A 24,615-nucleotide genomic window follows, 5' to 3' on the forward strand; every position below is an offset into this window, starting at 1 on the left:
AAAAATTCCCCCTGACTCCAACTTTCCCCTGAACACCCACTGAATTAGAATCATCATATCTATGCTACTCTTAACATTATATTTTTAGTGTTTCAAATCTCCCCGGATAGTCAAATCTGTCGAAAACAAATTGTGAAAGTGTTTTTATCGATAGAATTCCTGCAGAAATATAACAGAAACTGCTAACAGAATATTCTTGCAGATTGACTCCAGAAATTGAGCAAAACTTGCCGTTTCGTAACTATTAAAATGTTCCATTTAACTATTTATGAAATAACAGATTTTTTTGTTTCTGTCGACAATCTGCTGTCTTATATTGGCAGGATCTATCGACAAAACATGAGTTTAATGCGGACACAGATGATACCAAATCTGTTGCCATACTGTGGGTAGTTTATTGGCTCCGTATCTTCAATTGTGGAGATACAAGATGATGAAAATAAGTAATAATGTTTATAAATTCTGACGCAAAGAAAATACACTGTTGGAAGTGTTAAATATAACATAAATCATATGTCCCAAACGGTCCACTCAAATTTTTGTGTTAATTTAACATAATATGGAAGTGTTAAATGGTAACACGATATTATGTTAAAATATTTCAACAGAAAGAAAATGTAATTCTGATCGTAATTTGAGGTTAATTATATATATAATTAACATAACTTTTATGTTGAAGTTGTTACGTACGGAAAATTTTAGATTTTCAGACGATACACGTTGAAAATTTTGAACGCTTAGACGACGCACGTTAGCTCGGAATTCCGAGGGAACGGTCGGGTCAATGTAAATGTTTAGGTTATCTTATCGAAGTCCGTTGAAGGGCTGGGGGCCAGATGGGCCCAAAACTACGCTTCTAGAATGTTCTAGAAGCTTCCAGAATACCTCCCTCCTTAAGACGCGTAGGAAAAGGGCGGGAATCTTGCGCGGGAGATTCCGGTCTTTTTCGGGTATAAATGGGGCGGAAAAACGCCGCGGAAAGCAGATAAGTTTTAACTTCGGTCTGGACTAGACATAGTTCTCAGACTCTCTCCTAACTCTTATTCGATTTCCTACGTTCCATTATACGCTAAGTTCGAGCATTCGCGCTCAATTCTGGGACTTAGTCCCTGTACTCTCATACCTTATAAGACCGCGCTTCACGCACAAGTTGTACTGAGATTTTTAGAATAAAGGTAAGATAAGTTTGAAAGGGAACGAGTTTGAAAATCTGGAATCTCATCTCGTATTCTTAATCAATAATCCATCACTTTTAAGATTCGACTCGCAGTTGTCGCTGACAAAAGCGTGGCGATCTGTGCTGGGGCGCTGACGAAGAGTGTGGCGAACCGGTACTTTCGCTGCCGAAAGCTTGGCGATTACGGGGTTGATTCTTGGGAGTCGTAATAATCACTGTCACTTCTGGCATTCAGCCTCGCAGTTTCCGCTGACAAAGCGTGGCGATCTGTGCTGGGGCGCTGACGAAGAGTGTGGCGAACCGGTACTTTCGCTGCCGAAAACGTGGCGATTACGGGGTTGGTTTCCAGAAAAGACAATAATCTCGATAAATTCCCGAAAGTGAATTTGACCTCTACGCTAACGATCTGAGCGCTGACGAAGAGTGTGGCGAGCAGAGGGTGTGGCGGATTGGTTTTAGAGCGCTGCCGAAGAGTGTGGCGAGCTTAAAATTCATTTTCGTGAACGCGGCTGAATGACGAAGAAAGGAGGTAGGCGCGTTCGAATTAAACGAATCAGATTCCAGATCAAACAAGCAGTTATTTCTAATCAAGATCCTCTCCCCTTTCTCCAACAATTACAACAACTAGAAAACGCACCTCCATTTAAACCTATTTCTGTCGATTTCGACGTTGATTATCCTAATTATAATCAAATAGATAAAACTGATTCTCGTTACCAAACGTATAAACTCAGATATTTTTTCGGTCCCAAATAATAATAATATCCTTCACACGACTTGTCCAAATTCCTGGTAAATTGCTTAAATGCATTGACCAAAAAACGGACGAACGATAACAGTCAGAACGTGACAAAGTTAAGATTGTAAGGTAAAATCAACACTCTTTTTTTATAAATATTTATTCCCACTTCTGTTATAGAATAAAATCAACATTCTTTTTCTGTAAATTTTAACGCATTTAATAAATACGTTCTAATTGTGTTACTTTAACATGTTTTTTAAATTATTTTAATAATTTTAAATTTTAAATTTATTAATTTTAATTAACATAGCAGGTATATGTTAAATCTACACATGTATGTGTTGATTATTTTACACAAAAATTTTAACAAGGACCTTTTTTAATAAAACTACAAAAATTTTCCAACAGCGTGATTATAACATTAAAGGAATTGTTTATTTTAGAAGTTTCAAAAAATTATTTTTAACTTTTAGATGATTGCACAAGAAATTGACGCGTGCGTCAGTAAAAGCATGTACATAGTTATAAACGTGTTACACGTGCAGGTTCTTATTTTAAAAAATTATTCAAAATTAAATACATAAAGTTAAAATATCATTAAAATATTAGTAAAAATATACATATATAATTATATTATATACAGGGTGACCAGTAATAATCGCCGAACCTTTTGTATGCAAGTAGAGTGAGTTAAACCGAGTAGAAAAGTCTTCTACCATTTTGCAAAATTCGCAATACTTTACTAAGAAATCAATTGAAAAAGATCGGCCAATCTTATATATACTCTAGTAGAAGCGCGCGGCGAGAAGAGACGTACATACCATTCTCAAATATTTGCGAATTTCGCAAAATGATAGAAGACTTTTCTACTCGGTTTAACTCATTTTACTTGCATACAAGAAGTTCGGCGATTATTACCAAACATCCTCAGTCCTATTACTCGTGCCCGAACGTGGTGACTTATCTTCATATATATGTATTGCGCACGTGGATTACACACATTGTATATGGGACCTACAGTTTAACGCCGATTCCAAACGGCTATATTTTTTAGAAAAGTTCTCTTGGGGCAAGACATACTCTCTCGGTGGTTTGCCATTGCCTTCCGAGAGGAGAACGAGCGAATATAATTTTTATGCAACACGTGCATGGAAAGTGCCCCATTACTCACGCTACGCGTGCGTGATAGACCACTTTCCAGGCACTTGCAACATAAAATAGGGAGTGTAAGTCGTGTGTAAAAATGAAAATTCCCGGGTGCGGAGTTTACGCACGAGCCGAAGGCGAGTGCGGTAACCGCACCCGGGAATTTTCATCTTACGACACTTGTTACACAAATAACTATTCTAGCTCTACCGGGAATCGAACCCGGGACCTTGGCTCAATAGACCAGTGCACTGTCTACTAAGCCACGCTCGTCCTCAGACAAAGTTACCAAACATCCTGTATGTATATTTTTACTATGTACCTACCTATATTTTTATATGTATATTTTTGTATGTATATTTTTAATATGTATATTTTTACAAATATAAGACCAGAAAAATTGGTTGTTTAAATCAATCTTAGAGAATGTATTTTTTTAAAAAATACTCCAAGAAAATTAATTTTTTTTGCTACTAAAATAAAAAAATCAAAAAATCTAAATTAAAATTTAAAAATAATTGTTGCATTAAACATTCTACGTAATTTGAAAAAAAAAATGATATAAAAATTACCTTCGTTTGCTTAGCCCGTTCAGATCCGGCGAGATCGATCATGAATAATCTCCCTTGCTTTATTTTGTTACGCACACGTTGTTCGTCATCTTGAACTCGACGAGACAATTGTTTAACTATAACGCTGAGAAGCGCATGACTTCGTGACGAAGTCTTATTCGCGGCAGTCGGCTCTATTGTCCTCGCTTTGTTACCTCTGTGTAACAGCTGCATTACCTGTAAATGTTAAATAAACCACTCAACGTTGTTCACTCTGAAGGAACGCAGTAAAATTATAGGCAGAAATCATAGGGCATTACGTTTCTTTTTCTCATCACTGTGTGTGATTAAAAGTTAATGTATTCAAATTATTATTTTTTTCTTATTCTTTTTCTTATATAATTGGCTACGTTTTGATCGAGGTTTCTTTATAAATAAGCTTTTATAAATAAGGTTTATATTTTGGTTGGTATTTAATAGTTTAAAAAAATTAGTTTTTTTATAATTTTGCACGTGCAAATAATAAAATTATAATTTTTTAACACTAAACAATCAACAGTCCATTTATTTCTAAAGAGATTTAGAAAATTTATAAAAATGTTTAATATTTTCCGAGGAATACAGATACATAAACGTCAAAAAACATGATTTTTTACAAGAATGCACTTCAAAAATTTAATGTTGTTTGGCGTCACACAGTCTTACATTCATTATTGCAACAATTTATATATTTCTTTTTTTTTATTTCAAATTTCCAGGATACAAGTAAAGGATGCTAACTAGTGACAAATCAAATAAGAATTTAAAATAAACTTTTCTAATTATTTCGTGATTATTCGCTTCTAATCTAGACCGAAAAGGACTATATATTTAACTGCTTTTGATGAATATTTACACATATCCAAATATAATTTTTTTTGAAAATTGTAGGAGTTAATCTACTTGTTTTAAATCGTTTAAATTAATATTTCGATAATTTTTTTAATGCACCTTGCTTCTTAAACTTGCGTTATATTACAAAAATAAATACCTCTTCTGTCGAATTGGTAGAGACTTCCGTCAATCCTGAGACTTGAACGTTGCGACCACGAGTATCGTCGCGTAATTCCAGATATCCCGAATTAGGATTGAGAAGATCGCGAATGTTTTCATTGTAAATCTCCATGTATGACATCGTTACCTATGAAAAAAATGAAAATGTTTAATAAAAGAAATCCGTAAGGTTTCAGAAAGAGAGAGAGGAGAAAAAATAATCCAAATAATTAACATTTACAAATATATGCGAAAGGATTCTTAGGGCAAATAAAATTTTGTTTTTTATCAAGATAATGTCGAAATAATAGATAGACGTTCAAATTATAAGACATTAATTGATTAATACACTTAACAATATCTCACATAACTCAACAGATAAATTTTCTTTTTACTTATTATATCTTGTAAATATCATCTAAACTAAACATTGTTTGCAAAGCGCGAATTTCGGACAATTTGATTAATTAACTCTCAAAACTTTAGGACTCTATTAACTAAACTTAGGGCTGTTATTGTTATCACGCGAAGTCTAAGAGACCTTACAACCGATGTAAGACTAACTGATAATTTTCTGCAAAACATTTCAAATACTCGAAGCTGTGATTAACGATTACAATTGATAAACCACTTTTTAATAAAAATTTCTGCAAAGCAAAACTTATAATTGTTTAAGCAATTCTATCAGTCAATATTCTGTTAACGTTTAAAATAAAACGGAGTATCTAATTATATACCTAACGATCGACAGATATGTTGAAATTAATTCGGATCATAAAAAGTTAATAGCAAAATAAGATATTAGTATTTAGTGTTTTGTTCATATATTGTTATTTGTAATCAAATGTTGTGAGTAATGAACGTTGTGAATATTTGAAAACATAAAGTGAATGAGAATGCACTGCATAAGTAGTTCCTTATCGTAATTTTGTGCACGCAAAATACACGTAATGTAATTATATTATACGTATGTACGTATTATGTGCATGTATGCATAATGTGCTTCTATCGTGTGTGAGCAGGCGAATACCATGATACTTATCAGAAATTTATGCAACTTCTACATGGACGTAAAAATGTGTTTTTTACTACATATTAATGCAAGCTATTAATCGCGAGACATGCAAATACCTGTGTGCAATACTTCACGACTGAACCAAAATAATTAGGTCAGGAAGTAATTTATCATAAAGGTACCCGCGGTGCATAATAGGAATGCTAAGGTTTTAAACAGGTTTAAAACATATTAAATATAAATAAATAAACGAGAAAGACTCTATTTTTATATTCGACAACATTTGGCTAATGTCGTGACAATTCGATCATTGGTTTTGATCAGATTAATCGTCAAGACTTTTTCGACCATGGGTTTGGGTCGTTTCTAAATTGATTTAATCTTTGATACTTACATATTAAGCATCTCATTTTTATTAAATTAAATTATTAAATTTATTGCGAAAAATATTACCTTAGCCAGAGTTCGAACCTGGAAGCTCCCTCATTCCATGTAGGGCGTCGTATCAATTCGACCACTGAGGCATGTAGTAATATTTATGGCAATAACAAATCTTACTAATATGGAAACACCGATTTTTAGTCTTGACATGTAGACGGAGGTGAATGGGGAGGTGGATTCAGTTCGCGTGGAAAGTTGAAAACCCGAATCGTACAATGATAGACCTCGTTTTGCCCTGTAAGCAGGGGTGGAGTGGGGTCTCGCTTTTCGTGGATAATTCTCTAGACAGCATTGTACTTTCCACGCAAAGCGAGATTTACCCTACCCGATTCCATCTCTGCTTATAAGGCAAAACAAAGTTTATCATTTATGTTTACGCGAGCGTTACTTCTGTAGTAACTTACGATAATTCCTTCGCATAAACGGGATTTTGTAGTAACTTACGATAATTTACTCCGCGTAAACGAGTGAATTATCGTAAGTTACTATACAGAAGTAACGCTCGCGTAAACGTAGTAATTGTACGGTTGATGTTTTCAACTTTCCACGATAACCAAGGTCCACTCCCACCCACCCCTGCCTACGGGGAAGAGGCGGTAGCCACTCGGCACTCCCCCGACTACATGTTTACTGTCTATATACATATATTAGCAAATTACTTCCTTTAGCACTGACACAAACTTGTATATTTTTCAAACTTTTTTTGTGACATGTTCATAACTTGCAAATAATGACCGACGATTAAGTTATAAGGAAAAGTTACTCAGGGTTATGTGTTTGACAACATATGTCAAAATCAAAATCATTGGAGGTGCCTCTCTCCTTATGTTCATTTTTACCCTTTTCTATGCTAACTATTCAGACTATTCTCTGCTTTAACAAAAAGACTGTTCAATATATTAACGATTCACTGCTTTAAATGATTTTCCTTCGTTCATACATGTACATTTCCACATACATATTAGTCGTTTATGCCTTTTAATACTCAAAATAACTGCTATACTTTTCAAACACTTTTTTTGTTAATTTTTAATTTTTTAATAAAGAACGAGCGACGGCTAAAACCTTTTAAAGGTTACTCACTATCCCAGCGAGAAATGATCCATCGAATCGACGTCTAATTGACGTCGAAATCATCGATATTACATCATATCGAAATAATGCTCGAAATTTGAAGCTTATTTCGATGTTTGTGCTTTATGACATTTTTAAAAAAATTTTTTTTAAAGAAAAATTATTTGTGACATACATTTATCGCGTCAGACTGTAAACAGGTAAATTATGTATTTTCTGTTAGTGTTAAGACGATATTTCATCATTTTGATATCGATTCAAAGCTATTTTGATTTGCCTGTCAAATATATAATAACATTGCCATTATATAAAATGCAATATGAATAAAAAATTATATTGTATTGACAGACATGGATAATGTAAATATTTTATAATTTGAGCATTATAATAATTGCGTTACTATATTAATTTTAAAATAAGTCGTTTTATTTTCGACCCAACTGGCAAATTGAAACAAGATTGCACGACGTTTCGACCGAATTCCGGTCCTTATCAAGTGCTTTAATTCAAGTTACACCGATCCGCATAACAAACTTAATTGCATCGTTGACGTGGTGTCCTGACAACGTCAAGACCAACGCAAAACTAAACAAAAGAGAAAATAATACATTTAACAATAGAAAAACTATACAAAATCATTACAATATCGCGCTAGTCAAAAACAATAAAATCAATTAACACTGTAAAAATTAGTTAAAAGCTTACAATTCTTATGCGTTCCAAAACAAACGGTGAAATCAAAACGTCACCAGCCATATCGAGGCACGTCCGAACAGTAAGACAGTCAAAGTCGAAACGAAGTTGTCAAACGTAATCCGCGGATAGCAAACGGCGCTCTGGTGGAAAAACGAGCAAAACCGAATATACAGGGCCGACTAAGTAATACCAATGATACGGTTATAAATAGATGGCAGGCTCTCAGTATCGTTTTGTAAATTGATTGTGCAATCATGTTTTTTAATGAAAAACATTTCGGATATTTCACTTTTTTTGAAATGTTTTTCTTTGTATAAAATTTTCGGATGCTGCCACTTGAAATCATGATTGTGTGCAAGACGGTGTTTGCTCACAACAGAATGATTATCTACATTTTTCCTGATATCACATCGATGTTCTTTGATGCGTGTCTCTAAATGCCTTTTTGTCTGGCCAATATATACCGCATCACAATTTGCACAATCAATCTTATAAACTAACTCAGTCTGACTGAGATTCGGCAACCCGTCTTTACCCTTTCTAATGACACAATCTAATCTCTTCGGGATGGTGTGAAGAACTCTAAAGTTCATGTCTCGCATTGTACGGCTAACATTCTCGCTAAGGCCCTTTATGTAAGGTACAGTAATGCATCTTCGAGGATCTTGGGCCACTTCGCTATACTGACAGGATCATTGTTATTACGATTTCGCAATTCGCCAAGCCGGACATTGACATATTTATCAACAACTTTCTTCGGGTAACAATTATTAATAAGGATCTTTTTTATTTCACTAATATTAGACTTGTGAAACCGCGCGTCGGACAAAAGAATTGCCTGATCAAGTTATTTTGAAATTAATGATACTAATGTTAATTTATGTTTTATTCGTTCCAAGATTATTAGACTAGAGAACCAACTTCGTGCGCTCTTACCTGGTCATGTTGTCAACAACTTTTTCTATGCTAACAACGATTATTTTCATACATATGACCAAAAAATACAAAGAAAACTTATTAATAAATTTAACTCAGTTATAGCTGCGCAAAACCCAGTTATTAATTCGTTAATGAACTTTGATCACAACAAATGGATTATCAATATTAGCAGCAAACAAATCCCAGACAGAGTACTGAGGTTTCTTAGTCTTGGCGATAGATTCGCTCTACCAGTTGACAACAATGACAGGAGAGATCGCATAGATTCAGTGGTTGACGTAATTAAAAATTTCGAATTCAATGTTTACCAGATTGCTGACGATATTGTTGACGAAGCGCGCAACCGTATTTCGAATTCGTTGTTTAAGTTCTTGCGGACTAATAAGCATAAAAATTGTATAGAGAGGTTTATTTTGCAAGAATTTAGATTTTGTAAAAAGTCCCTCCGCGCAACAACGATGATGTCTTTGTTACAAAGGCAGACAAGGGCCAAGTTACCGTGATCATGGAAAAAAGTACGTATGTTAATAAGATGACTGACTTACTTAATGACAGTTCCACGTACAAAAAATTAAAAAGCAATCCTATAAGATAAATAACATCGAAAATCAACGAAATGGCAAAGTCTTGGTTTAACATGGGCATCATCAATGAGCAAGTTTTTAGACATTTGAATTGCACTAATGGGAATCTTCCGCGCAGTTACGGGCTCCCGAAAATTCATAAAATTGGCTCACCATTACGTATAATTGTTTCCACTTTAGGCAGTCCGCTCCATAATATCGCCAGCCGTTTGCAAAATATTTTAGAAAAATCTGTTCCTAAACCTGAATCATATGTTAAGGATGGTTGGTCCTTTGTAGAATTGATTAGAGGAGTAAGAGTGGGAGACGGTGACGTTTTAATTTCGTTAGATGTCACTTCTCTGTTCACTAACGTACCTAAAGATCTTGTTTTGAAAGCGATTGAAGAGAGATAGAATTACATCACTACAAAAACTGATCTCAGCCTTCCACAATTCTTGAGTGCTGTAGACTTGATCCTCAGTTCTACTAGTTTTATGTTCAACGGCCAATTTTATGAACAGATCTTCGGAAGCCCGATGGGGTCTCCCCTCTCTCCTATCTTGGCAGACATGGTCATGGAGGATTTAGAGAAGCATTCTATACAGCGGCTCAGTTTCAGGATATTCTTTTTCAAACGATATGTGGATGATATTTTCGCGGTTGTTCCCGAGTCGGGTATTAGGGAATTATTAGACAGTTTCAACAATTACCACGATAGATTAAAATTCACTTATGAAATGGAAAGCAATGGTAAATTGAGTTTCCTTGATACCACGGTCATCCGCGAGGGAGGCTCATTGCTCACGAATTGGTTCCGTAAACCAACTTTCTCGGGCCGGTATATAAATTATTTTTCAAACCATCCTATGAAATATAAAATTAACATCGTAAGGAATTTGGTTGATCGGGCGATTCTTTTGTCCGACGCGCGGTTTCACAAGTCTAATATTAGTGAAATAAAAAAGATCCTTATTAATAATTGTTACCCGAAGAAAGTTGTTGATAAATATGTCAATGTCCGGCTTGGCGAATTGCGAAATCGTAATAACAATGATCCTGTCAGTAGCGAAGTGGCCCAAGATCCTCGAAGGTGCATTACTGTACCTTACATAAAGGGCCTTAGCGAGAATGTTAGCCGTACAATGCAAGACATGAACTTTAGAGTTCTTCACACCATCCCGAAGAGATTGGATTGTGTCATTAGGAAGGGTAAAGACGGGTTGCCGAATCTCAGTCAGACTGAGTTAGTTTATAAGATTGATTGTGCAAATTGTGATGCGGTATATATTGGCCAGACAAAAAGGCATTTAGAAACACGCATCAAAGAACATCGATGTGATATCAGGAAAAATGTAGATAATCATTCTGTTGTGAGCAAACACCGTCTTGCACACAATCATGATTTCAAGTGGCAGCATCCGAAAATTTTATACAAAAAAAAACATTTCAAAAAAAGTGAAATATCCGAAATGTTTTTCATTAAAAAACATGATTGCACAATCAATTTACAAAACGATACTGAGAGCCTGCCATCTATTTATAACCGTGTCATTGGTATTACTTAGTCGGCCCTGTATATTCGGTTTTGCTCGTTTTTCCACCAGAGCGCCGTTTGCTATCCGCGGATTACGTTTGACAACTTCATTTCGACTTTGACTGTCTTACTGTTCGGACGTGCCTCGATATGGCTGGTGACGTTTTGATTTCACCGTTTGTTTTGGAACGCATAAGAATTGTAAGCTTTTAACTAATTTTTACAGTGTTAATTGATTTTATTGTTTTTGACTAGCGCGATATTGTAATGATTTTGTATAGTTTTTCTATTGTTAAATGTATTATTTTCTCTTTTGTTTAGTTTTGCGTTGGTCTTGACGTTGTCAGGACACCACGTCAACGATGCAATTAAGTTTGTTATGCGGATCGGTGTAACTTGAATTAAAGCACTTGATAAGGACCGGAATTCGGTCGAAACGTCGTGCAATCTTGTTTTAATTGGCCAGTTGGGTCAAAAATAAAACGACTTATTTTGAATTATTTGCTGGCGACGGAAATTGTTTTGTTTATATTAATTTTTTTAGGCTTTTATTTTCATTAAATAGTTACTTTATAACTGTAAAAGTCACAACAAAAATCCTGTTTGTAATTTGACAATTTTGAAAATTAAAATATTATATATAATAGGTACATTTTCATTACTACATCCGCTCATTTATTAAACAAGAAGTTAAATTAAGCAATTTAATTAAATTATTAATATTAGATATTAATAAGATATTTGTATTTACATTTATCAAAATAAAAAATAAGTTTAATTATAAAATAAATATTAAAGACAGAAAATAAAAAAGTTTTTATATATAAACACCTATATACAGGCATTATACTAATTATAATTGTGTTCAGCACAGAAAGCTGCTTTGCAACTGCAGTTGTAAAATTCGTGAATTTGATTGGTGTATTACTCTTAGTTTCGGCCAAAATTAAAAACATAGGTACACCAATCACATTCACAAATTTTATAACAATTGCAAAGTAGTTTTCTCTGCTGAACACAGCTTTTTATTACTTGCATTATATGTATAAGCCGCCATTTGCTGCGCATGCGCAAACAATCCGGCAACTGAGCAACAACTTGAATATTTCGTTGAGCGCCGACGACGCCAAACAGCAGTGCTGCAATTGGATATAAGTCCGTGATCGGAACTTTGAAAGGCTGTTGATAGGCTAAAATAAGGTAGAGAACAACGTAAGTCGTGAAAGGCTATATATTGTATAGTTTTTCTATGTATGCTTTACTTTATGTCCACGCTACGACAGACGTCTCGTTCTTTGTCATCAACCGAACGCTGCCCTTGCGGCAACCCAATGCAAAATATTAACCATGTAATATTTAATTGCGGATTGTACTGTAGTAAAGCCTCTTATTTAGTCAAATACATTGAAAAAACCTTTCCTCAATCTCTAAGAGATATTCTCCCATTTTTAAATAATCCCCCTTATCAATTCATCCGTCTTCTCCTCGCAACTTGCAAGTCTATGGATCTCCCCCCCTTAGAAAGAGCCGAAGAGTTTAATCGGAGGATCATGTTAATCGGAGACGGTGAATCGGCCCATATCTACAGTGAGGAAATAATAATCAATATCGTGTCAAAATCGATTTATTCTGAGTCGAAAAGTCATCGAAAGTTGTGCCATAAATCAATCAAAATCGATGAATATTTCAATTACTTTTCGATATACGTTTTCGACGTCAGCTAGACGTCGATTCGACGGGTCATTTTTCGCTGGGATAATATATGTGAAGGAGGTCATTGAGGAGGGGTTCGTAAATGTAAATATTTATCTTTTAGATAGTATAAATCATTACAAATAATCGATATTTACACAGATATATAGAGGAGACCGGGGCAAAATCGGTCCTTTTTTTCGGTGCCGATTTTTAACAACAAAATAAATCATTTTAGTAAAATATAATATACCATTGTAAAGAGTGAACCTTTAGCTACAAAATTTATACAGGCATTTTTTATCTACGTCGCTTTGTTCAATTGGTATAGAGTAAAAACGACAAAGGTGCAAAAATCGAAAAGTCAAAATTCCCGGGGCGGAGTTGTGTCTTCATTATCGGACTGGATTTTAAATAAAGATACATAATTTTGATCATAAAAAATAATAGAATACATTTTATTCAATGTTTTTTAGTAGAAAAATAATAATTTCATCAACAAAATCAATTTTCTTTTTTGCTATCAGTATCATTGAAACAGTTAAAACATTTAAAGACAGAATTTGACGAACACACGCACTTGTTGTGTGCCTTACGCTTGCACGAAATGCACTGTTTTTTGTCAGCTCTGTTTTCTATCATGTCCGAGCATACGCAGCACATATTATTTAATTTTATTGACTTCGTTTTTTGCCCACTGCTCGTTGCGGTCCTCATTGCGTGGCATTTTTTTTTGGCCGGCCTTTCTTTCTCGGCGTAGTGATAATGGTCGATTTTGTCGTTCTCTTTCTTGTAGCAGATTTCTCATCTTTCTTCCACTTCGACTCTGCCTGCTCAGTCGCCAATTCCTTCATTTGAGGCGAGTTAGTAAGGACGGCGGTCGTTCTTCGTTTTCGTCCTTTACGAGTTGTCTGCCTCGGAGCGGAGCGGCTTTAGGAAACGCTCGAATACTTTCAAGCGTCGCGCTCAAGTTCCGTGTAAACACGTTTGCTTCGATAACAATCACAACATGGCACGTAACCTCACTAAACTCCGTGGATCACGTGTGCACCATAAGCCGCCTTTACACTATTAATGGCGAGTTTACACAACATACAGATTTCGAGATGATTGCAAAAACGACTCCGCCCCGAGCCCGACTTCGCCCCAGTCTCCCCTACTTTATTAAATTGACAAGAAAAGATCGTTTAATAACATAAACTTACGGTAATTAAAAATAGAATTTTATTGTATGTAAATGTGTCAAAAAAACTGCAACTCACAATCAGTCGTGGAGAACACAGCCAACGCAAAACAATTTGCAGCACCTTTCAGCTAGAAATAATATGAAAACTGGGTAATTATTTACAAAAAGACCCCACTCGCCAATGACCTTGACCTTGACATATGTTGTCAAGGTCATAACCCTGAGTAACCTTGACCTTGAAAAAAGTGACGGTCACAATCCGTTCAAAAGTTACGAAGTATAAAGTTTCCGCTTTGTAAAAATTATTCAACGATAGCATGCGCGCGTGCACACACACCGAAGGAGGGGTGCGGGGTGTTTTCGGCGTGGATTTTCCACGCGTGAAAAGTTGTAAACCCATGTGGCACCTCGTTTCGCGTGGAAAGTGCATGCGTGGTGGCAGTAGGTTCCGCCCCCCCCCCTGCGGTCACATGGGTTTGTGGCGTGCTTTACAAGCTCATTTAAGTAGAATTGGTATTAAACAAGATAAGTTAGTCGATTATCTGTGTAAAGATTTGCGGCGATATACAATAAAAAGCATTGGAGAAGACCCATTTTATGTATTACTAGATGACATAAAAATATGTGTATTCAGGAAATTAATAAAGTGTAACGATGCACCCCCAAACATGCATCGTTCCGGCAAGAACAGCACGCCGAGACCACCCCGCCGACCACCCGCGGGGTGAAGAACGGGCACGATGTGCCCAGCGTATTTTTTAATCATATCATACGTTAGGAAGTCCGCGAATGGACTTAAACGCGGCAACCGCTTCACCGCGCCGAGCGGTGCCGAAGGCGGCCGAAGACCGCCGAACGCGATCACGGCGTCGGGGCGCCGCGATCCCCGATCGTTCCGCCGCACCGGCCCGGCGCTCGCGATCGCCGTCGCTACCCCCACCACGCCGCGACGCCGTCGCGACGCCGCCGCGACGCGTATAAAAGCCCGGCGTCGCTGGCACAGAGCGTGATTCCCGATCATCCGTCTTCCAGACAACACCGATCCTGAATTCCCGCACGAAAGCTAACCCGAACGTAAGGTAGGGCGCCTCCGGCATTCTCTGTCTTCGCCGAGTGTGTCTCGGCTAGCGACCAGCTTTTCGCTCCTATCTGAATCACCCGAAGCCGTCCGGATACGAAGGTAGAGCGCCTCCGGCATTCTCTGTCTTCACCGAGTGTGTCTCGGCGAAGGACCAGCTTCTCATCTCCCAAATCATCCGAAGCCTGTCCGGACAAGACGGTAGAGCGCCTCTGGCATTCTCTGCCCTCGCCGAGTGTGTCTCGGCCGACGACCCGCTTCCGCCGCGTTATCCACGCTCCGCGATCCATATCGCCGCCGCGCTTTGCGCCATTTTTCCGCGCTCCGGGCCGCGCCAGCCGGGAAACCGGCGCCGCCCGTGCCGATACCTGCCGTCACGCGATTCGGTCCGCGCGAATACCAAAAGCAGCGGCTCCGCCCCGCCCATACCGCGAGTTACCCCGCGCCGCCCGCGACCAAACCAACGTCGCCTCGCACGCATCGATCTATGTAAATGCCGCGAGCGCAAATTGTAACTATCATAGAATAAATTTAACTATTTTCTTGTAACCGAGACGCGCCTTCATTTCGCTAACCTCGCTCTCCGTCTGCTTCTCCGCACCTCCTTCGAACCCCGGCCAACCGCGAGCTCGATCCGCGCTTCGAAGACAGGTTGTTTTATGGCGCCCGAACAGGGACTCGACCGAAAGGAGCAGACCCGGGAGAACGGCAAAATGAAGGAGTTTTACTACCGGCTCAGTAAGAGCGATCTCGTGCACGAAATGGAAATACTCGGACTCGACACCGAGCGCAGCCTCGACGAACTCCGGAAACGATTAAGTAAATTCATCGATGACCACCCCGAGATGTTCGAAGCACGGGACACCCTCCGCCTCCCGCCCCCGGCCATAACCCTAAATCAAGACCCCCCGCTCACCCCGGTAACCGTGATACACGCCGACCCCCCGAGTAACTCGTCCACGGAGATCATGAACCAAATGCGGAAGTGGGGGTTGCATTTCGAGGGGAAGGACCCGTGGGCATTCCTGGAGCGAATCGACGAACTGCGGGCCGCCTACGAGTTTCCGACGCGCACTGGCTACGCGAGTTACCCGAATTACTCCGAGGGGACGCTCTACTGTGGTACCGGAATAACCGCGACAACTGGACCCGCTGGGCGGAGTTCTTAACCGATTTCAAGGATACATTCCTGCCGCGACGATACCGGCTCCAGCTAGCAAACGAAATCCGCGATCGCGTACAAAAAGAGGGGGAACCATACGTAAAATACGCGACGCAAATACTGACCCTTATGCGTAGGGCGGGGGGCTACTCGACCGAAGAACAAGTCGAGCAGCTCTACGAAAACATGCATCCGGACTATCAGAGCCGCATCTGGCGGAGCGATGTGCGCAGCCCCCGGGAGCTGCAGCAGAGGGCAGGGGAATTCGAGCGATTGCAGCAAAAGCGCAAGAAACACAGCGCCGCGAGAAACACCGTCGCCGACCCACCGACCACCGCCGCCGTGTACAACCGAAGCGAGTGCTGCTGGCGTTGCAAACAGCGCGGGCACACGCGCTTCGACTGCCGGCGCCCCGCCCGTAAATTCTGTTCGCAATGCGGCAAAGACGGCGTCCTGACAAAGGAGTGCCACCCACCTCCGGGAAACGACGCCGGGACCGCGGAAACTCCGGCCACCCCCCGGTCCTCCCCGTAAAGTTCACGCCCCGGCCGCACCTGAAGACGCGCGCATCCGAGACCGTCCACTGGACGCCCTACTCGACACCGGATCGGACATCTCCTTCGTCAACGAGCGCACCGCCCACCTCGCGCAGAACCTCGGTTTCCCCGTAACCCCGGATGAAGGGCAAGTCCAGCTCGCCAACGGGCAGCATATCACGTTACCGGGCCGCGTCCGGCTACCAATTCAGGCCGCCGGCAAAACGATCTGGCATTCGTTTACCATTATGCCGAACCTGAGGAGCTCGGTACTACTCGGGGTCGATTTCTGGGCAAAGCTGGGACGCGCCATTCCCGCACCCGTCGAGTCGGGACCCCACGACCAGACCCCCGCCATCGCAATGACCGAGGGCATCGCGCCACGCACCCCAGCCGAAGCTGAGAAACTCCGGGAGTTCCTCGCGGAAGAACTCCCGCTCTTCGACCGAGTAAGCGGGCCAACCGACAAAACCGCCCACCACATCCGAGTTAAAGAAAACATCGAGCCGATTAAACAACGGTACCGACCGCGCAATCCAGCCATGCAGGCCATCATTAACGCCGAGGTCGAGAAAATGGAACGGGAAGGGGTAATAGAACGATCGAATAGCGCGTGGAGCTCCCCGGTTATCGTAGTACGGAAAAAAGACGGGAGCCACCGATTTTGCATCGATTTTAGACGGGTTAACGACGCGACCGAGACCGACGCCTACCCCCTCCCCCAAATCACCGCGACGCTCGACAAATTGCGCGGGGCGAAGTACCTAACTACGCTCGACCTCAAGAGCGGGTACTGGCAGGTGCCGCTCACCCCACCCAGCCGACCGATCACCGCGTTTACCGTACCGGGGAAGGGGCTCTACCATTTTAAAGTGATGCCGTTCGGCCTACACTCCGCCCCCGCGACGTTCCAGCGGCTGCTAGATACCGTGCTCGGGCCGGAACTCGAACCGCACGTCTTCGTATACCTCGACGACATTATCATTATCACGGAAACGTTCGAAGAACACCTCCGGATCTTACGCGAAGTATTCCGGCGCCTCCGCGCAGCCAGTTTACGACTCAACCCGGATAAATGCAGATTTTGCGTCGACCGCCTACAATATCTCGGCCATATAGTCGACCGCGAAGGGATCCGTACCGACCCTGAGAAAGTGCGGGCAGTCGCCCAGTGGCCACGGCCGCAAACCGTAAAACAAATCCGGCAATTCCTGGGGGTGGCATCGTGGTACCGACGGTTCATCCAGGACTTCGCGACCATCGCCGCACCGCTCACCGCCCTGACTCGAAAGCACGCCCGCTGGAGTTGGGGGGAGGCAGAGGATACCGCGTTCGAGAAATTAAAAGATACCCTGACCTCCGCGCCGGTCCTCTCGTGCCCAGATTTCACGCGACGCTTCATCTTACAAACCGACGCAAGCACGACCGGCCTCGGGGCCGTGCTCACGCAAAACTTCCCGGAGGGGGAGAGGGTTATCGCATACGCAAGCCGCACATTGAATCAGGCCGAACGAAACTACAGCGCGACCGAGCTCGAATGCCTTGTTGTAATCTGGGGAATACGGCGCATGCGCGAGTATCTGGAAGGATACTCATTTACAGTAATTACCGACCACCAATCCCTCCGCTGGCTGCAAAAATTAGATGCACCCACCGGCAGGTTGGGACGCTGGGCATTCGAGCTCCAACAATACGATATGGACATAAAGTACCGCAAGGGAGCCCTCAACCGGGTCGCGGACGCCCTGTCGCGTCAAAACACCGCCGCCGCCGTCACGACCCCGCCCCGCTGCTCGTGGTACCGCCGGACGCTACGAGCGGTGCAAGACGCTCCACGGGAACACCCCGATTACGAGGTGAGGGACGGGAAACTGTACCGGCACATATTGCATAACTTCGACTTTAACGAAACCCCGCCCGAAACCCAATGGAAGGAATGCGTACCTAAGGAACTGCGCCCCGAGATCCTCCACCGAAATCACGACGCTCCCACCGCCGGACATCTCGGCATCGCGAAAACGATCGCTCGCGTCGCCCAGTTATATTACTGGCCCGGTATGTTCCGGGAAATCGCACAATACGTGCGAAACTGCCCTCGGTGCCTAAGGCACAAAGTCGCGCAAACCCGACCGGCGGGGACACTACACGCCACGTCCGTCACCCGCCCGTGGCAACAGGTCACCATCGACCTAATCGGGTCGCTGCCGCGATCGAAGCAAGGCCACACGTGGCTCCTAACGATGCAGGACCGCTTCTCCAAGTGGTTGGAGATGCGCCCCCTGCGCCGCGCCACCGCTCCCGCAGTAACCACGCACATCGCCGAAGCGATTATATTCCGCCACGGCTGCCCCGACACGATATTGTCGGACAACGGCACGCAGCTCCATTCTAGTAAACTCGCAAAAATGCTCGCCGCCCACAACGTCCGACACGTATACGCACCGGTCCACGCGCCGCATTGCAACCCGGTCGAGCGAACAAACCGGGTTGTAAAAACGATGATCTCGCAATACGTCGACCGAAACCACCGTAATTGGGATGAGCGCATCCCCGAACTCCAATTCGCGTATAACACGGCCCGCCACGAAGCCACCGGCTACACCCCCGCGTATCTCATATTCGGCCGAGAACCAATCTCCCCTCTCAACCGGGAGACCGCCCCAAGCGCCGCGGCCGCTCCGCCGGACGAAACGCGCCGACACCTCGAGGAGGCCTACGAGCTCGTAAGAGTACACCTGGCGCGCGCTTTTCAGAGACAGGAAAAGTACTACAATTTACGACGCCGCCAGTGGGCACCGAAGGTCGGGGAGTGGGTATGGAAACGCGAATACCCACTCTCCAACAAAGCCGCCGCGTTTAACGCCAAGCTGGCACCGAAGTTCCGCGGGCCCCTCGAGGTGCGCCGAATTGTATCACCGGTAATCGTCGATCTCCGCGACAAAAGCGGCAAGTGGAGCCGCCATATCCACGTACAGGATTTAAAACCCGCGCCCACCGCCCCCGCGCCTGACGTCAACGAAGAGGACAATGACACCGAGACCGACACCGGTGAAAACGACATCGAGGACGACGGCAGTACCGAGACAAAAACCGACGACGATGAAAACACGGAACCGGGAGATAACAACAATAACAGCAACGAAACAAACTCAGAGGACGACGACAGAGCCGAAGATTAGGCGAAAAACCGCCCCACTCCCAAAAAGGAAAATAAATACCGGCGCCGAAAACGAAAAGCTCACAGACGAGCCATGGCATCCGTCACGAGCGAAACGTCGATCGAGAGGGATATCCTCGAGGAGATCAATAAGATCCTCGCCGAGCCAGAGGAATACGACCCGGCCCACCCGGACATCGGGCATACCTGGTCGAGGCTCTTCCACAGAGGGTCCGCCGCCGCCGCCGCCCTCGCCAGGAGTACCGAACCTGCAGGCGCACCGCCGACACGCAAAAACGTGCCGACGGTCGGCTGCACGATCCAACGGTCCGACGAGCAGCAACGGCGAAAATTAGAATGGCTCACCACCCCGCCGCCGCCACTGAGCCAGCCAAGACCACGCGCCATGCCGAGGATCGCCAGGATAGAGAGGACGAAAGTCGACCTGGAGGCCATAAGGAGCCGGCTAAAACCTCTGGCACCGCCACCGACACCGGCCAACAACCCGCCGGCACCGGCGAGACCCCCGCCGATACCAACCACCGGCCCGACGGCACCTCCAGAGGCGGCCACGACGAGGATCCTTGCGCCTCCGCCGCCACAACCAGCAACAGCCGAGGTCCGACCGTTACGGGCGGAAGGGACACAGCCACCGCCCCCGATCCCGGTAGCAGTAAAGGACGGGCACGTCATATGGGTGCCCCATTACCACGCGCACGTCTCCCGGCAGCACAAAACGCGGTCGGGGGGCAAGCGGTGGCACATTCGGTTTAACGCGACCGGCTCCGTCCGCAGCATTCGGGAGATCAAGCCGAATACATAGAGCGCCAAATTCGCGCTTTCCACGGAGGGGGGTGATGTAACGATGCACCCCCAAACATGCATCGTTTCGGCAAGAACGCACGCCGAGATCACCCCGCCGACCACCCGCGGGGTGAAGAACGGGCACGATGTGCCCAGCGTATTTTTTAATCATATCATACGTTAGGAAGTCCGCGAATGGACTTAAACGCGGCAACCGCTTCACCGCGCCGAGCGGTGCCGAAGGCGGCCGAAGACCGCCGAACGCGATCACGGCGTCGGGGCGCCGCGATCCCCGATCGTTCCGCCGCACCGGCCCGGCGCTCGCGATCGCCGTCGCTACCCCCACCACGCCGCGACGCCGCCGCGACGCCGCCGCGACGCGTATAAAAGCCCGGCGTCGCTGGCACAGAGCGCGATTCCCGATCATCCGTCTTCCAGACAACACCGATCCTGAATTCCCGCACGAAAGCTAACCCGAACGTAAGGTAGGGCGCCTCCGGCATTCTCTGTCTTCGCCGAGTGTGTCTCGGCTAGCGACCAGCTTTTCGCTCCTATCTGAATCACCCGAAGCCGTCCGGATACGAAGGTAGAGCGCCTCCGGCATTCTCTGTCTTCACCGAGTGTGTCTCGGCGAAGGACCAGCTTCTCATCTCCCAAATCATCCGAAGCCTGTCCGGACAAGACGGTAGAGCGCCTCTGGCATTCTCTGCCCTCGCCGAGTGTGTCTCGGCCGACGACCCGCTTCCGCCGCGTTATCCACGCTCCGCGATCCATATCGCCGCCGCGCTTCGCGCCATTTTTCCGCGCTCCGGGCCGCGCCAGCCGGGAAACCGGCGCCGCCCGTGCCGATACCTGCCGTCACGCGATTCGGTCCGCGCGAATACCAAAAGCAGCGGCTCCGCCCCGCACATACCGCGAGTTACCCCGCGCCGCCCGCGACCAAACCAACGTCGCCTCGCACGCATCGATCTATGTAAATGCCGCGAGCGCAAATTGTAACTATCATAGAATAAATTTAACTATTTTCTTGTAACCGAGACGCGCCTTCATTTCGCCAACCTCGCTCTCCGTCTGCTTCTCCGCACCTCCTTCGAACCCCGGCCAACCGCGAGCTCGATCCGCGCTTCGAAGACAGGTTGTTTTAAGAGAATATATAATATTTCATTATGTATATATATAAACGAGCTCATCGAACGACAGTAGTAGCAAGACGAGCAGGGTGGAGGAGAGAGGAAGCGTCGAGCGGTGGGAGCTGAGAGGTGTAGTTCGGCCGCTGCGGGGCAGGAGGTGAGAAAAAGAGAGCTGAGGTAGAGAGGAAACAAGCGCGCGAAGGTGAGGGTGAGGATGTTTCTGGTCGATAAGGTGAAAAGGACGGGGGCGAAGAAGAAGAAAAGAAAAGGAGAAGAGGGAAGAGGGCAAAGCGAGAGAAAAAAGCTGACAACAGAATCAGTGGTGGTGTTATGAAGAAAGGGGATATGTGGCTAGGGGAAGAGAAGAAAGAGGCAAAGAAGTATACGGGACGGGAGGGTTAAAAAGAGAGCAGGGATGAGAGTCTAATAGTTATTAGTTACAGAAGGAGACGAACGCAAAGAGACGGAAGGGTAGCAGAGTGGAGGATATATGAATATGAGTTGCAGCGAGGACCTAACGATGGAAAAGAAAAAGCGAAGAGGAGGGTTTGCAGGGTGGATGCAGAGAATGGAGGTGGGTTGAGGAGAGAGAGGGCTCGGAGAAAGAGTAAGGTAGGAAGGGGGGCGGAGGAGAAGGATGTAGAGAAGGGGAGGGGAAAAGGAGAAGAAGCGAGGAAGGGAGGGAGGGAACGAGAGTGTAAGAAGTCGCATACGGCCAGGTCGCGAGGAGAAGTTTGTTCTTGTAAAAGGTTTGGGTACGTTCCTCACAAAAACGCCTTGTAAACCCTGCGGGGATAAACAATAAACTCATACATACATACATATAAACGAGCTTATAAAGCACGCCACGAACTCATGTGACAACTCGTCTCGCGTGAAAAGTGTATGCGTGGAGGCAGTAGGTTCCGCCCCTCTGCAGGGGGCTCCACTATTGTTAAACTAGACACATAGTGTGTCTTCAAATTTGCTGCTTTAAATAACTTTTCTTTGTTCATGCATGTACTATTTCCATATATATATTAGTCTTTTATGACTTTTAATACTGAAAATAACTGCTATATTTTTCAAACTTTTTTTGTTAATAACTTTTTAATAAAAAACGACCGCCGGCTAAAACCTTCTGAAGGTCACTCAGGAGAGTGACCTTGACAACATATGTCAAGGTCAAGGTTATTGGCGAGTGGGGTCTTTGTAAATAATTACTGAAAACTGATAACAGCACGCGGTTAGAGGCATCTCCAGTAAAAAATTTTTTATATAAAAACATATCTATAAATATATACAATTATGTATAAAATATGTCCATACATGTTTTTTTTTTTTTGTATAATCTGTGTTCGTATATACAGGAAAAATTATAAAAAGAAGAAGCTAAAAATAATTAAAAATATTATTGCTTCCTCATAGAGGAAACTTTGTGATGGTGAAAAAAAAATTTTTTAAGATTTTGATGGAAATAGGTTTAGAATGTTCCAATTGTTTAGATGGTCCAAATGTTCCAATTTTCGTCTTAACTTCTGCCTCAGCGACTCGTAGACGGTTGACGATGGTTTGACTGCTGGGAACTTTGTAGTTGGGCTCCAAGACGTTCATAAAATCCTTCAAAGCATTCGATGATAGAAAGTGTCAAGGTAATCTCGCAGTTGCGACGAGTTTTGTCAGAGCTTGAGTAATATGCTCCATACGACTCTTACTTATAAAATTTTGTGATCGAGGTGCGATCCTGCGAACTTTTTTAGTAGGAGGAACTGGCGTCTCTTCAACACCCTCAATCTCATTTTGGTTTGAAGTTCCTGCCTGCATGTCATTTATATCGAAAAAACCTAAGCAGTATTATTTTTATTTCCAAAAAATTATTACTCAAGTGATACACATCACAAAATTACGTTACCTTATCAAAAAAAGAGTCGCGTTTTAAGTGATCTATTATTACAATTACAAAAAAGAAATGATATCTTTTTTTAAATTACAGCGCCAATTACAGAGAACATATATTTTTCGAGATACAAAGATTACGTCTATCACTTGTTACTTAGGTTTTTTCGAGGTATAATATTACTACTGCTTTTCTTCGATTAGAATAAAAAATTGAATCATGAAGAATTACACAGAGGTAACAGTACAAAATACAAATATTTTATTAAAATATTTAAACCCAATAAGGGAATACAAGGTATTTAAATACAAAGTTTATATATGTATTTAAAAGATTTAATCGCATCGCAAAGAATTACAGAGGTAACAGTACAAAAAATAAAAATATTTCATTAAAATACATAAATTTTTCTTGTCAAAAAACTTGGCGCTGCTAGACCTCAAAATTAGGTCAGCCTGGTGTGTATGTGCGAGCGAGTGGGTGTGGGCGATGTGTCTAGCAGCGCCAAGTTTTTTGACAAGAAAAATTTATGTATTTTAATAAAATATTTTTATTTTTTGTACTATTACCTCTGTAATTCTTTGCGATGCGATTAAATCTTTTAAAATACATATATAAACTTTGTATTTAAATACCTTGTATTCCCTTATTGGGTTTAAATATTTTAATAAAATATTTGTATTTTGTACTGTTACCTCTGTGTAATTCTTCATGATTCAATTTTTTATTCTAATCGAAGAAAAGCAGTAGTAATATTATACCTCGAAAAAACCTAAGTAACAAGTGGTAGACGTAATCTTTGTATCTCGAAAAATATATGTTCTCTGTAATTGGCGCTGTAATTTAAAAAAAGATATCATTTCTTTTTTGTAATTGTAATAATAGATCACTTGAAGCACGACTCTTTTTTTGATAAGGTAACGTAATTTTGTGATGTGTATCACTTGAGTAATAATTTTTTGGAAATAAAAATAATACTGCTTAGGTTTTTTCGAGATTTTTGGAGATACAAAGATTACGTCCACCACCTGTTACTTAGGTTTTTTCGAGGTATAATACTACCACTTTGTTTTTTTCGAGG

At 42.8% G+C, this 24,615-nt stretch overlaps 1 protein-coding gene across 1 annotated transcript in view; it reads right to left on the bottom strand.

The window, feature by feature from the left end:
* LOC139823231 (kinesin-like protein KIF19) overlaps positions 1–24,615 on the bottom strand; it is a 97,568-nt gene that overhangs the window by 33,861 nt on the left and 39,092 nt on the right. The window contains exons 5-6 of the mRNA XM_071795614.1: positions 4,647–4,796; positions 3,638–3,853 (exon numbers count right to left, since the gene is read on the bottom strand). Coding sequence (XP_071651715.1) covers positions 3,638–3,853; positions 4,647–4,796 — 366 coding nt within the window. The remainder of the gene's footprint in view (positions 1–3,637; positions 3,854–4,646; positions 4,797–24,615) is intronic.

Source organism: Temnothorax longispinosus, chromosome 12 (assembly GCF_030848805.1).
Source record: "Temnothorax longispinosus isolate EJ_2023e chromosome 12, Tlon_JGU_v1, whole genome shotgun sequence".
In the NCBI taxonomy this organism is placed as follows: Eukaryota; Metazoa; Arthropoda; class Insecta; order Hymenoptera; family Formicidae; genus Temnothorax; species Temnothorax longispinosus.